The following is a 13,883-nucleotide window of genomic DNA, read 5'->3' on the forward strand; positions in this document are numbered from 1 at the left end:
TCAACCAGCCCAATAGAGCAGTCCTATTACAGCAGGTTGCTCAGGGCTGTGAACCACAGAGTTCTGAAAATCTCTCAGGATGGAGATATCTACTTTTTCACCCACCAGTATCCTTCTCCACAGGGTTTTTCTCAATCTGTTCAACCCCCATGTCTGTATTGATACTGGGGATTTCCCCAGCCCAGGTGCAGAACCTTGCACTTAACCTCATTGAACTTTATGAGATTCACGTGGGCCTGCTCCTCAAGTATTTCAAGGTCCTTCTGGATAGCATCTCTTCCCTCAAGCCTATCAACTGCACCATTCAGCTTAGTGTCATCTGCAAACTTGTTGAGGGTGCATTCAGTCCCACTGAATCAGTATACATCACTGATGACGATACTAAGTAGTCTTGGTCCCATTACAGTCCCTTGAGGGACACCACTTGTTACTGGTTTTGACTTGGACATTGAGCCATTGACAATAACGCTTTGGACATAGCCATCCAGCCAGTTCCTTATCCATCTAACAGTCCATACAACAAACTCATCTATCTCTAATTTAGTGGCAAGAATGTTGGGGGGGACCCTATCAAAAGCCTTAAAAAAGTCCAGATAGATGACTGTAGCTCTTCCCTTGTCCACTGATGCAGTCACTCCAACATAGAAGGCCACTAGACTACTCAGGCACAATTTGCCCATGGTGAAGCCACGTTGACTGTCTCTCTAACCTCCCAATATGCTTCATACCTTCCATATGCTTTGGCATATCTTCCAAGAGGACCTGTTCCATGATCCTACCAGGCACAGAGGTGAGGCTGACTGGTCAGTAGTTGCCAGGATCCTCCTTTTTACCCTTTTAAAGAAAGGGGCGCAATGTTTCCCTTCTTCCAGTCGCTGGGGACTTCGCCTGACTGCCATGACTTTTCAAATATGATTGAGAGTGGCTTGGCAACTGCACCTGCCAGTTCCCTCTGGACCCTGGGATGCTTTTGTGTGTTCACATTCCTCAGGTGATCTTGAACGTGGTCTTCTCCTACAATGGGCGGGATTTAATTCCCTCAGTCCCTGCCTTGAGGTCTAGGGGCTTGAGAGATGTGGGAAGAATCTGCTATACGTGCACTGAGCTATCCTGATCTTCCAGCAGATATCAAGATGACTGAAATTGCCTGTAATTAGCAAGGCCTCCGATCTTGAGGCTTCCTTCAGCTGTCTAAAGACGGCTTCATTTACATCCTTTCTTGATCAGGTGGTCTGTAGCAGGGACCTACCACACTCGTACTAAATTATTATATATTAATATATCACATATGAATAATTGCATAAATATATCGTATATAATTACATAAATATAATATTAAAATAATTGTTCCTGCATCTTGCATATCCATTTAAACGTCAGAATTTGTTTTGTCCTACACTACCTTTCTTACTGGTCAGAGTAAACTGAAAGATATTTGAATAAAAAAATGCTATCCTTAAAAAGAGCACGTCCAGTCATTCTCATTGCAAAGTGGCATCCATGGTTGTTAGTCTGCCAGCCATCCATGCCATAGTTTAAAGATTCCTTTGTTATCCCACAGCCCTAATTCCTAAGTATCATCCTAAAACAGATATGTTACCTCTCCTCTGTTCTTTACCTCTTCTCAAAATTCTCACTGTGAAAACAAGCGAGAAACTTCGGAACACTAACAAATTCTATTACAGCAAATTTTGTGAACTACTTCACTCTTGCAATGTCACCTACATCTCAGAAACAGACAACTTCCAACACACCCTGCTTCTACCAGAACAGATTAAAAAAAAAAAAAAACACTTATGCAGGAACAAAGTACTTCCTGAACTCTTCCTGAACTGAGTTATAAGCACTGCAAGTACGGGTTCGCTGCAGAAATGAAATATTCTCTTGATTTACAGTTCTTCCTTTGTTCTTCTATCCCTACTTGCTGTATCCCCAAGACGACAACAGTAAAAGGCAAAAACAATAGATGGGTCGCTGACAAATAAGTAGCTTTCTCTACAGAGAAATACCAAAATGTTGATCTCCTGAGCGCTTTCTGATTAAAAAAAAAAAAAGTTAAATACATTTTAAAAAATCAGAAGTGGAAAAATGTGAAATATTCTCTGCAGTTCCAAATTGGCTTTCCTAACAAAAGGCAGGGGATCCTGCTTCAATTAACAGAGAGAGATAGGCTCATATAGGCCTGAATCAGAACAGCAGTTTAAAAATTGGTGATCTAAACTATTGACAGGCAAATCTAGGAAGAGTGTGATGCAACTATTTATCTGTATTTTTTCTCTTAGACTTCAACAGACTACAAGTGGCATTCAGAGTGCCAGTTCAGCATGTAAGGGTATACCAAATTATATAACAAATACTGTTACGCCAGCTCATTTGGCATTACAGTACTAGTATAGTAAGAGTACCTCTCTGCTTGAAGTACACAGATGTATAACAGAGCTCAGTCTCAAAGCTGACGAGGTGAAAGCTAGAGACGTGATGCGTGACTTGCACTTATGTTCTGTTCTTGTTCCACCAGCTAATATCATTACTTGCTGCCAGACTGTCTACTATAGTGCTTTAATTAAGACCTCCTTCAGAATGCAGGGGTCATGCAAAATGAATGAAAACAGCAGGCCAAATTCAGAGATGATGTACATTAGAGTAATTTACACTTCAATTAAACAGTGCAATTTGCATAATAAGAGGCTGCAATAGAGAGCTGGTAGCAGGGATAGTAACCTAGATTTTACCTTAGGAGTGTTTACACTTTTCTGCTCTAACCCCATCCTGTCATATATAATGTACAGTGAATTATTCAAATGGCAACTTCTACTACCATCTTCCTTTACTAAGTCAACAAGCAATAGGTTTTAGAAACAATGTTTTTCTATAGGTACCTAATAAAAATAGGATATTTATTTGGTTGACTGGTTTTGGCAGCATCATACTAGAGGGGGATCCCAAGGGCCTTAATTAATAACTGCTCTTAGAACAAAAGAACCAGAACTATGAGGACATAAAACTATAGTAAATAAGGCTCCAGTGATAATAGCCCAGAACTAGTTCCCATGATGTGGCACATGCCAGCAGCCCTTCTGCACTTTTAAGGCATTATACCTATCTTTAGAGACTTACCTGTAAGAGACACGATCAGATTGGCATTACTGTATTACAGTTTGTACAGATTTTAAAATCTTGACGATGTACTGAATTATGTCATCCAAAGTTTTATATGAAGCTATAGGAGTTGATGACCTAACCCCAGAAATTATGTACAAGCTGAATATTTTATGTCATATTTATGATCAGTCATGTAAGACTTCACAAAGGTCAGAAGAGAATTGCACAGTTACAACTGCTTTTAGGCTCCTGTTTAGCATGTATCTGTTTACCAAGTTTCCATCCAATCTTGTCAGCACACAGATATGATTTATTCCATATGTGTTTCTCTTTCCTTCTGCGTATCATGGTGTGTTGTATCAACAGAAATTTACAGCATTTCCTATATTAGCCAAGGCTTTGATGAGCTATGTTTCAGAGAAACATAAAATGTATATTAAACAATAGTACAGCCAATATATCCCCAAAAGGATTAGAACTTTACAGCAGCCACTGCCCAATGGCACTGCTCTTTGGGGTCGTCATTGACCTGAAGCTTTGTTTCCAGACTCCAGGAGATGGTAGCCTGCAGAGCAGCAATATGCATTACAGAATCCATCACTGAACACAAGGGATTGATTCACTGTCTCAGTTCACCACAAGGAATCTTTAATAATGCATTGAGTGCTGTTGCTCTTCCACTAAGTCAGTCAACATCTGATAATTTTAAATAGAGAAGAAACAGCAAAGTTACTGTATGTGGTGGGTTGACGCTGGCTGGACGCTGGCTGCCCACCGAAGCTGCTCTGTCACTCCCTCCTCAGCGGGACAGGGAGAGAGAAAATACAACAAAAGGCTCACAGGTGGAGATAAGGACGGGGAGATCACACAGCAATTACCGTCACGGGTAAAATAGACTCAAGTTGGGGAAAATGGATTTAATTTATTACCAATCCAGTCAGAGTAGGGTAATGAGAAATAAAAACTAAATCTTAAAACACCTTCACCCCATGCTTTCTTTCTTCCCGGGCTCAACTTCACTCCTGATTTTCTCTGCCTCTTCCCTCACAAGGGGATGGGGAATGGGGGTTGTGGCCAATTCGTCACACATTGTCTCTGCTGCTTCTTCCTCCTCAGGGGGTGGACTCCTCACACTCTTCCCCTGCTCCAGTGTGGCATCCCTTCCATAGGAGATAGTTCTCCACAAACTCCTCCTATGTGGGGCCTTCTCACGGCCCGCAGTTCTTCACTAACTTCTTCCTGCAGGAACAGACTACTCCAGTGTGGGTCTCTGACAGGGTGACAAGTCCTGCCAGCAAACCAGCTCCAGCGTGGGCTCCTTCCTCCGCAGGGCTACAGGTCCTGCCAGGAGCCTGCTCCAGCATGGGTTCTCCACAGGATCACAGCCTCCTTCAGGCCTCCACCTGTTCCGGAGCAGGGTCCTCCATGGGCTCCACTGTTACCCTCCACGGGTTGCAGGGAGACAGCCTGTCTTACCAAGGTCTTCACCACGGGCTGCAGGGGAATCTCTGCTCTGGTGCCTGGAGCTCCTCCTCCTTCTTCATTGACCTTGCTGTCTGTGGGGCTGTTTCATATATTCTTGCTCCGGTTGCTGTTGCACAGCATTTTTTTCCCCTTCTTAAATATGTTGTCCCAGAGGCACTACCATCGTCACTGGTGGGCTCAGCCTTGGCCAGCAGTGGGTTGATCTTGGAGCTGGCTTGTACTGGCTCTGTCAGACATGGGGGAAGTTCTAGCAACTTCTCACAGAAGCCACCCTTGTAGTCCTCCCACTACCAAAACCTTGCCATGCAAACCCTATACACTGTAAAGTAACTATGTCAGTAAACTTTTAAAATGCCATAGAACTTTTGAACTCACAAATTTAATATTTTGAAAATGGGACTTAGAAGAGTTTGCAAAAACAACATAAACCTTTTTCAGTGCAGAGTCAAAGAAACTCTTCATATTTCAGATTGGCTCAAGCCAATGCTGGAGCACAAGTGGAAAGGGAAATTTCACACATAAAAAAACCGTTTCGTTCTCTCCATATGACAAATATATAAAAGCAATTATAGAAAAGAGGTTAAAATGGTAAAAGACATTACCAATAAGAAGATTTGTAATTTATCTCTCTCTGAATCACTGCCATGGGATGGCTGCCTTCACTAAGGTTAAGTGTTGAGAACAAGATTATTTAAAAAAAAGCTCTCATCTATTACTCTCAAAACCTACTCTTTTTATTTTCAGTTCATTTCCTGAAGCCTTTTTTGTTATAACTATTTTGAAATCTACTTTTTGCCCTAAGGGAAAACTCAAGTGAGTGATGTGCATTTTAAAGAGAAAAGTGGTTTGTCTTATCCCTTAATCCTGACAACAATATGCTATATCTTTATTTATTACCATAAGGATTTTTGGTGTATCTTTTCCTTTATCTCTGACACTGGTCTTGTTGTACAGTGTGTTCTTAAAAGAGACAGGCTTTCACTGTGGAAATGTTAGATCTATAGTGAAAAGTAATGCAGCAAGTCAAAAAACCCACTCAAGAATAAAAGTGTAGAAGGAATTATTCACTTTATATGAATGAAGATGCCTAGAATCTCTCCTCACCCTCAACATGCTTTTGTAAGGAAAGTAATTTTTGGAATGTACCTAGAAACAGTGTATTTGAATTCCCACAATTTTGATCTGATCCTTCTCTTCCATTACATAGAACAGGAACTACTGAAGGTAAAGACAGCCTGATTGGCTTAACTGAAAGGATTTGTATTTCCTCTGCCATTATAATATCATTTGAGAATGTAGACATTCTCACTTACTGCTCAGCATGTCAATATAAAGCCTTCTCTCTCCTTCACTTACTGAAGCAGCTACAAAATATTGGACCATAATGAAATATATTTTTGGCAGCATCTCTGCTGTTATATCGAACACTTCACTTAAAAAAAAAGCTTTCTTTCATTGTTAACTTTTTCCCGTATCTTTTTTTCTCTTGCTGAGGTTACATGACCTGAAGTTAAGGGAACCTGAGATTCTCAAAATCTGGGTGGCATATGACCACCATGCAAAATATGATGGAAGAAAGGGAAATCCAGGGAGTCCAGGGTAAAAAAACCACACTACCCAGTAAATTACAGATGATTAGACTAAAATCTCTTTTCTCTTTTTCTCTCCTAATTTCCTTAACAAAATTGTTCATAGAACTAAAAGAAGATACCACATTCCATTTTAAAATGACAGTTTTCATGGAATATTTTTCAAGCCCCGAATGCAGAATCTCTTATTCCTTCATTACAACAGCTGTTTATCATACTATGGCCTAGATCCACATCTGTGCCATTTACACTCCTCATAAACCTTTGTGATCTGTTCTTGTTTGGAAGTTAAAGGAAGTTCAGTGAAAGGCACTATCAATTAAGCTTTTTGTTCCAATAGATACTATTTGTATTTTACTTGAAAATGTTGACAGACAGATCATTCAGTCAAATGAACTCACCTGAAAGGGACTTCGTTCACTGCTAGTATCTTGACAGAAGAACATTGCCAGCATTAATACTCATGTATTTTTTTCAGAAAGTCAATGGCATAGAATTATTGACATTAATATTGAAATTTTTAAACTCACTCTTCTCACTATATTTAAGAAAACTTTACAAAATTTAAAATATAAATTAAACAATATGTTCCGTAACTTAAGACTGAATTTTATTTAAATTAAACTTGTTTTTATGACAGTCATTCTTGTATCTGTCATTTGACTCTCATAGTGCACAATGCAATTAGACCAAATTTGACTCCAAATACTCAGCGTACAACACTTCTAGTGAAGCAGATGAGAGATATTCAGCATGCAATGAGAACAGGAAAAAGAGTGAGTCACTATTAAAAAATAAAAGAAAATAAATCAAATGTCAACACTCATTTCTCTTAGTTATAATTCTTGCAATCATGAACAATAAAATGCAGTTAATTCTCTACAGATACATCTGTTCCACCTAACTTGTAGCCAAAAATTTCTTTGAGAATTTTATCAACCAAAGGGAGATGCAATTCACCAGAAAACTGTAGCTTAATTAAGAAAAAAGCAAGCAACAATATGTTAATGCATAGTCCTTTTAAGATACAGCTAATACTGTGTTTACTGAGTTATGAGCTGCTACATATTTACAGGGGGAGAAAAATACAATTATCACAGTTCTAACTTGGGTGGACAGGCTACAATTTTTGACTATGTTAGAAAATATTAATGAAAGAAGAAATTGCAAATGAAATGACATTTAGAGTGAAATGCAATAATTCAAGAGCAGCTTTAGACCTTTCCCAGCAAATACTTAAGTGGGCAGAACTCATAACAACTTCAATTACTGGTTCTAGCAAAAGTCTGTCTTATATTTACTTTTCTCACTTCTCTCTACAGAAAACCACATTTCACACAGTGACAGATGAAAATTAACAGGTCCTTTTCCTTCTGAGAAAAATTTCTTTTTGCTAGCAACGTGTGTTTCAATTGTATGTATGACAGTACATTTTTTTAGTCAAAGCTTTCAAAAAGGCTACAGTGTCACAAAGAAATGCTTTTAAATTTAAAGCCACTGGCTAACTAGAAAACTGCACTGAAGAACAATCGCATTTTAGAAGACTGTCCTGCACTCAGTAGGGCAGGTTCTTAGGCAGAGTAAATCCCAGCAGCTCTCACAACGGTGCCACAACATTTTACTGAGGCTGAAAATCTCGTGCTGGTTTTGTCAAAGAATGCACAGAATAGGTTCATATTTTTAATGTATCTTTTCTAAAGACTTAATTGCAGCAATCTTCAAAGCATCCTTGAAAACCTCCCAAAAATGTTATGTAAAATAAAATAAAAAGCATTAGATGACAGGAAAAATAAGTGACCTTTGTATTCTTCTCCTCCCTTCTCATAACTCACAACTTATGCAGGTGTGATTCATGCACAGTAAACCAAGAAAGTTCACATTTTCCAGTACTAGTAATGCTGGACATCTGTAAAAATTCTTTTAATGGAAGTACATTTTAAGGGCACGAAAATTCTTCCAGAAATGTACTTACCTCTTCCAGAGCAAGGTAAATTAGAATTTCCTTGGCATTTCTTAGCACTTTCCTCAACTGACAATGGACAAGAAAGCGGATGTTCACACTTCTTCCCGGTCCATCCTTCTTTGCAGTCACACCTTCCACAATTACACTGTCCATGACCTTTACAATGAATACAATTAAAGATTAGACTCCATACCGATGATAGGTATTTAAGACTCACGATTAGATGAACTTTATCAAAGTTATCGTTTCATTAAATAATCAGACTGGCAAAAAAATACAATCAACTCACTGTATCGACTTTTTTCTGAAAACAGCAATAGTCTATCATTCCATTTGAGCCATCTCCTGGGCTGCATCAAAGGAAGTGTGACCAGCAGATTGGGGGAGTTGATTATGCCCCTCTGCTCTGGTGAGACCCCACCTGGACTACTGTGTCCGGCTCCGGGGTCTTCAGGACAGGAAAGACATTGACCTGCTGGAGCAGGTCCAGAGGAGGGCCACAAAAATGATCAGAGGGATGGAGCGTTTCTGCAATAAGGACAGGCTGAGACAGTTGGGGTTGTTCAGCCTGGAGAAGAGAAGGCTCCAGAAAGACCTTATTGCAACTTTTCAGTCCCTATCTACAGGAAAGATGGGGACAAACTTTTTAGGACAGTCTGTTGCAATAGGACAAGGGGTAATGACTTTAAACCAAAAGAGGGTAGATTCAGACTATACAGAAGGAAGAATTTTTTTACAATGAGGGTGGTGAAACATTGGAACCTGTTTCCTGAGAGGTGGTAGATGCCCCATCCCTGGAAACATTCAAGGTCAGGTTTGACGGGTCTCTGAGCAACCTGATCTAGTTGAAGATGTCCCTGCTTGTTGCAGTGGCGTTTGACTAGATGACCTTTAAAGGTTCCTTCCAACCCAAACTATTCTATGATTCTATGGTTCTGTATTTCCTTTTAATTTTTTTTCTTAAGGGATGTTTTGCCATTTTGCACACACTCCTTTGCAAAAGGGTAATATAGAGGTTACAAATACACATTTCACCACTGTCTGGAAAAGTGGGACTGTCATAAGGTAGTATTTCATTTACCTTTATGTTCTTCTTTTTCTATGACAGTTGCAGCATATTCTCTAAGTAATATATCAATACCATCTTTTATCCACTTGCAATGAACGTAATCCATTAGATATAAGCAATATCACACCAATTCCAAGTCTCAAACCAGTGCCTTCTACTAAATAGTGATGTGCAAATAATAAAATACTGGACATAATCAATTCTCGTTTCACTAGGAAAGTTGGATGTGGTTTTGGTATCTCATTAGCTAACTTGACTCTTCCTGATCATGTCTGAACACAACATCATAAATGCAACTTTCACTGCACAAGTTGAGACGAGGAAAAGCAATTTAACTCCACAGAAGCTTTTCTGGAAAGTTACTTTAAAAAAATGTGACAGCCAAGAAGTTAGGGGTGAATCCTTCCTGAGAGCTTAACCTGGAAAGCCAACCAAACAATTTCCTCTATATGAATGCTAACATATCCAGACCAAGAAAAAGCAAGCTAATTGCCCAGTTCCCTTCATCATGAGCCTAACACTTTTTGCACAAAGCAGTGGGATTCTGGCAATGCAAAACATTCCTTGCACTGGATGAAGGAAGCTTGAGCATCAGCAAAAACATTCCTTGCCACAAAAATCAAATATTTATTTTCATGACATCTGACAGCAGGTTAGATCTTCTTTTACAATTTTCACATAGTCATCATTCACTGGACACAGGACCCCAAAGCATTCTTCTGATATCCACTTGTCTATCCACGTTCTTCTTGAAAACCACAGCAACACATAAATACAATATAAGACAAGACTGGTTTATATTATATTTCTAAAACATATGCATTTCTCAATTCACAAGGAGAAAATGGGTGGAAGCAAGCATTCTACAAGTTATCAGAGTAGTTCCCAGAATACAAGTGTTATTAATTTCACAAGAATAATTTTTCCTTACATTAGTTATTTGTTTTCCTTGAAAAGCGTTACAGGCTTTCTCTAGTTTAGAGGGTAGATTTAGATTAAATGTGAGGAAGAAATTCTTTACTGTGAGTATGGTAAGACACTGGAACAGGTTGCCCACAGAAGTTGTGGATGTCCCATCATAGGAACTGTTCAAGAACAGGTTGGATGGGGTTTGAGCAACCTGATCCTGTGGAATATGTCCCTGCCCATGGCAGAGGGGTTGAAACTAGATGATGGTTAAGGCTCCTTCCAACCCAAACCGTTCCATGACTCCGTTCCTTGCTTTCATGTGTACCGGCTGACAGGTTGTGAATTGGGCATATGCTCTCTGACCCAGACAGATACTTAAGAGAGGATGATGTTCTTTCATACAATATTTTCTTTGCTAGAGCCACAGCAATGGAGCTAACGAGATGTGTGAACATAGGAATTTTCCTGTGGAAGCCTTTTTTCTTTCTATGTCAAGTCATGAAATCTATTCTCTCTTTAAAGGAAGAGAATGACTTTAATGTTGCAAACACCTCTGAAAGAAAATCATTCAGTAACATACTGAACAGCACTTCAGATGTTAAAAGAAGGCATCCGGTTGCCAAAATGAGGTACTGCAAATTGACAGTCACCTCAAGCCATAGGAAGCTTCTGGAGAGAGCTGCTGTTGTGTGATGTTAAATCCTCACAGCAGGGCTGTCAATTCCTGTCATTTGTAGTTTATGAAATAAACAGAGCACTTCATTCAGTTACAGTAAATCTCTCTACATGTAAAGATGATTTCCTATCATTTCAATCTGCTACTCAGGACAATGGGATTTCCTGTCTCTATCTATTAGGTAGGCAGAATAAGACAGGAAAATTTTTTTATCAGCTCTGTTTGATGTAGGTTTTAAGAGAGCTGGATTATTATTCCTAATCTGACTATTCCCTCTTGGATTCATCCTAAATCAATTTACATATAATTGTGAGAAAAATGAGTGTATTTTGTAGACATACCTAATGCATGCACACTTTGTGCACTAAGTAAATCTATTTCACATAAACAAAAAAGCTGTCCAATTACAATTGTGCTAGTAAATCTTTGATTTAATTGCAGATTTTGTCTACCATAATAAACCAAAATTAATTGTTATGTGTCTTGTCCATTTCTGAAACAGAAATAAACAGCAGGACTATAAGGCCTTGTTCACACTGCTTCACGTGACAATGGAGAGTTTTGAACAACCTGTTTGAGGAATGCGTACTTGTATGGCCAACTAAAGTTAAACTAGGCTTTCCTAAAACATAAGAATTAAAAGTAGTATGAAAATTTTTGCTGATTAGAAAGAAAAACTAAGCTACACTTAAATATGAGTTTTAGTTACATCAAGCAAGCCATATGAGTACCTCCTTTTGGAATCATAGAATCGTCTAAGTTGGATGGGACTTTTAAGATCATCGAGTCCAACCATTAACCTAACTCTGCCAAAACCACCACTAAACCATGTCCCTCAGCACCATGTCTGCACTTCTTTTAAATACCTCCAGGTATGGTGAACTCAACCACTTTTGTATCTCTCATAAGGTTTGCTCAGTTACAGTTATGCATCTCTAATAAAGAACACTGTACCAGTCCTTAGTCCAATGTCAAAAGGCAGTATCTTCCCCCCAACTCTTTTGTAACTGGCCATACCTTCTTACACTCTGCTTTCTTATGACTGTTACCACCCTGGGCAGCAGCAGCAATAGCAGTAATGTCTGGTAAAGAGGGAGTTCAAGCCCTGTTTCAGCGATTCAGCATTAGCTGTAGATGCCACTGGTTTGCTTTAATCTAATTAGCTTTGAAACTCTCGTGTTCACCCTTAACTACAGAACACATTTACCATGTTGGTTTTTAGCTTTGTATTCCTTAGCTGATGCTGACATTTTGATCAGTCCCTGAGTGCCAAAAACATACTCTGAAGCACAATAATGCATTCAAAAATTGATAACATCCCAAAGTCAGTCCTCCTGCTGCTCTCATGACTGTAGTTCTACATCCTTCCAGCTTATTAAATAAACCTATATAACATTTGTAGGTGGCTGAAAGAATAACAAGCAAATTAATTCACTGAAGGTTTTTAGAAATGCTTCTTTCTCTTTTTTTTTCCTTCATTTTATTAGCTTATTTATTAAGAAAAATCGACAATTGAGAAACCTTTCACCTTTATAACAGGCAAAGAAAATGTGAAGCATTTTATCTATCATCATGTTTGTTTCAGTCTTCTCTCCCTACTGCAGGCAACTCCTATGATCTTTCTGAGGGATCTCTCATTCTAGTAATAGGAGGATAATGTACCACATCATTATTTTCCTTGATGTGACTGCATTCTTCCTATTATTAATTAGACCAGATCAGATTTCCACAGGACGCTTTAGAGCCGACAACCTGTAATCTGTCAAGTCCCTTTGAAACCACCTCACTTGTTTTTGCAGACCTACCGTGTATACAAATTGCATGCTGTGTATTGATCAGTTCCTCTCTCCTGCCCAGCATTACCATCTTTATCAATAACTATACAAAATTGTATGCGAGGTCTTGTTCAGAATCTCAGCTTTTGTTACTTGATACATGGAGCCTCAGTCTAAATACACAGCATCTAGCCTTGGATGGCTGGATGGACATTAACTAATTTGAATATAATGATCTGAAGTACAAGTAGAAGAAAAAAGGAAAGTGTCTAAGATGTACGGTCAGTGATGTGTAGCTGGACAACACATTCATATTTTCCACATATTGATGTTCTATTGGTTCTCAGGTCAATTGGTATTCTCAGGATACTGTTTTTAATTAACTCATTAATTCACTTTTCCTCTAATTTCTTCCTCTCACTTGTCCTCTCCCTGCCATGTAACATGAAATAACAAATAAAATTTGATCTAACAAATTTTCAAATTTAAATTTCCCCAAGGAAGGATAGATATAAATATATTTATTTTTAAAGTTTCAACCATTCTCCAATTTATGTTAGGTTACACTGAAGGCAAGAGTATTAGAAGGGAGATGGGCACCTAAAAGTATTTCATCTTTACAGAATTTTGTTAAAAAGCGCAGAAAAAAAAAAAAAAAGACGTTCTAGGAAAGCTTTAGAATTGAAAGCTTTTTTTTTTTACATAATTATGTATTTAAATTTTAAAATTCCACTCACCCCCCCAAAAAAAAGCCAGCTAAAACTTGGTATTTTAAGCTAGGAAAATGAGAATTGGAACACAAATGAAAAGCAAGATTAGATCAGTTGGATGCTTTTGTTACAAAATTACAAGTAAGTTCCTTTTATATATATATTCCTTACCTGAACAGAAATCATCAGAATATCTATCATACACTGCTTTGCAGTTTCTTTCATCACATTCACAAGTATCTCCATGAATATCTCCCCAGTCACCAGTTGGGTCCACATCATGGCATGTGCATTCCCCACATACACATGTACCTAGAAAAGAGTCGGGGGGAGGTGGCGGGGCAGGGGGCGAGGGGGGAGGGAAGAGAGACAGAGATAAAAGATTAACTGAGCAATTCAGAGTAATAATGGTTTGATTACAGAATTTACACTTGTGAATTTTCTGCTCTCACAGGAGTGCAGTTTCAAAGCTGCAAGTGTTAATCATGAGCGTATACTCATCTTTTATGATTTAAAACCTTCTATGATTATTATATGATGATAATAGTTTATACAAACAAGTTGGCTTCCTGCTCAAGTTTCTTTTTGCTGTTGAGCCTTGTTAG

At 38.6% G+C, this 13,883-nt stretch overlaps 1 protein-coding gene across 1 annotated transcript in view; it reads right to left on the bottom strand.

Moving 5' to 3' along the window:
* ITGBL1 (integrin subunit beta like 1) overlaps positions 1-13,883 on the bottom strand; it is a 140,707-nt gene that overhangs the window by 56,026 nt on the left and 70,798 nt on the right. Inside the window, exons 6-7 of the mRNA XM_074151827.1 lie at positions 13,450-13,590; positions 8,145-8,295 (exon numbers count right to left, since the gene is read on the bottom strand). Of these exons, the coding sequence (XP_074007928.1) occupies positions 8,145-8,295; positions 13,450-13,590 (292 nt within the window). The remainder of the gene's footprint in view (positions 1-8,144; positions 8,296-13,449; positions 13,591-13,883) is intronic.

The sequence above is a fragment of the Numenius arquata genome, chromosome 1 (genome assembly GCF_964106895.1).
Source record: "Numenius arquata chromosome 1, bNumArq3.hap1.1, whole genome shotgun sequence".
NCBI classification, from domain to species: Eukaryota; Metazoa; Chordata; class Aves; order Charadriiformes; family Scolopacidae; genus Numenius; species Numenius arquata.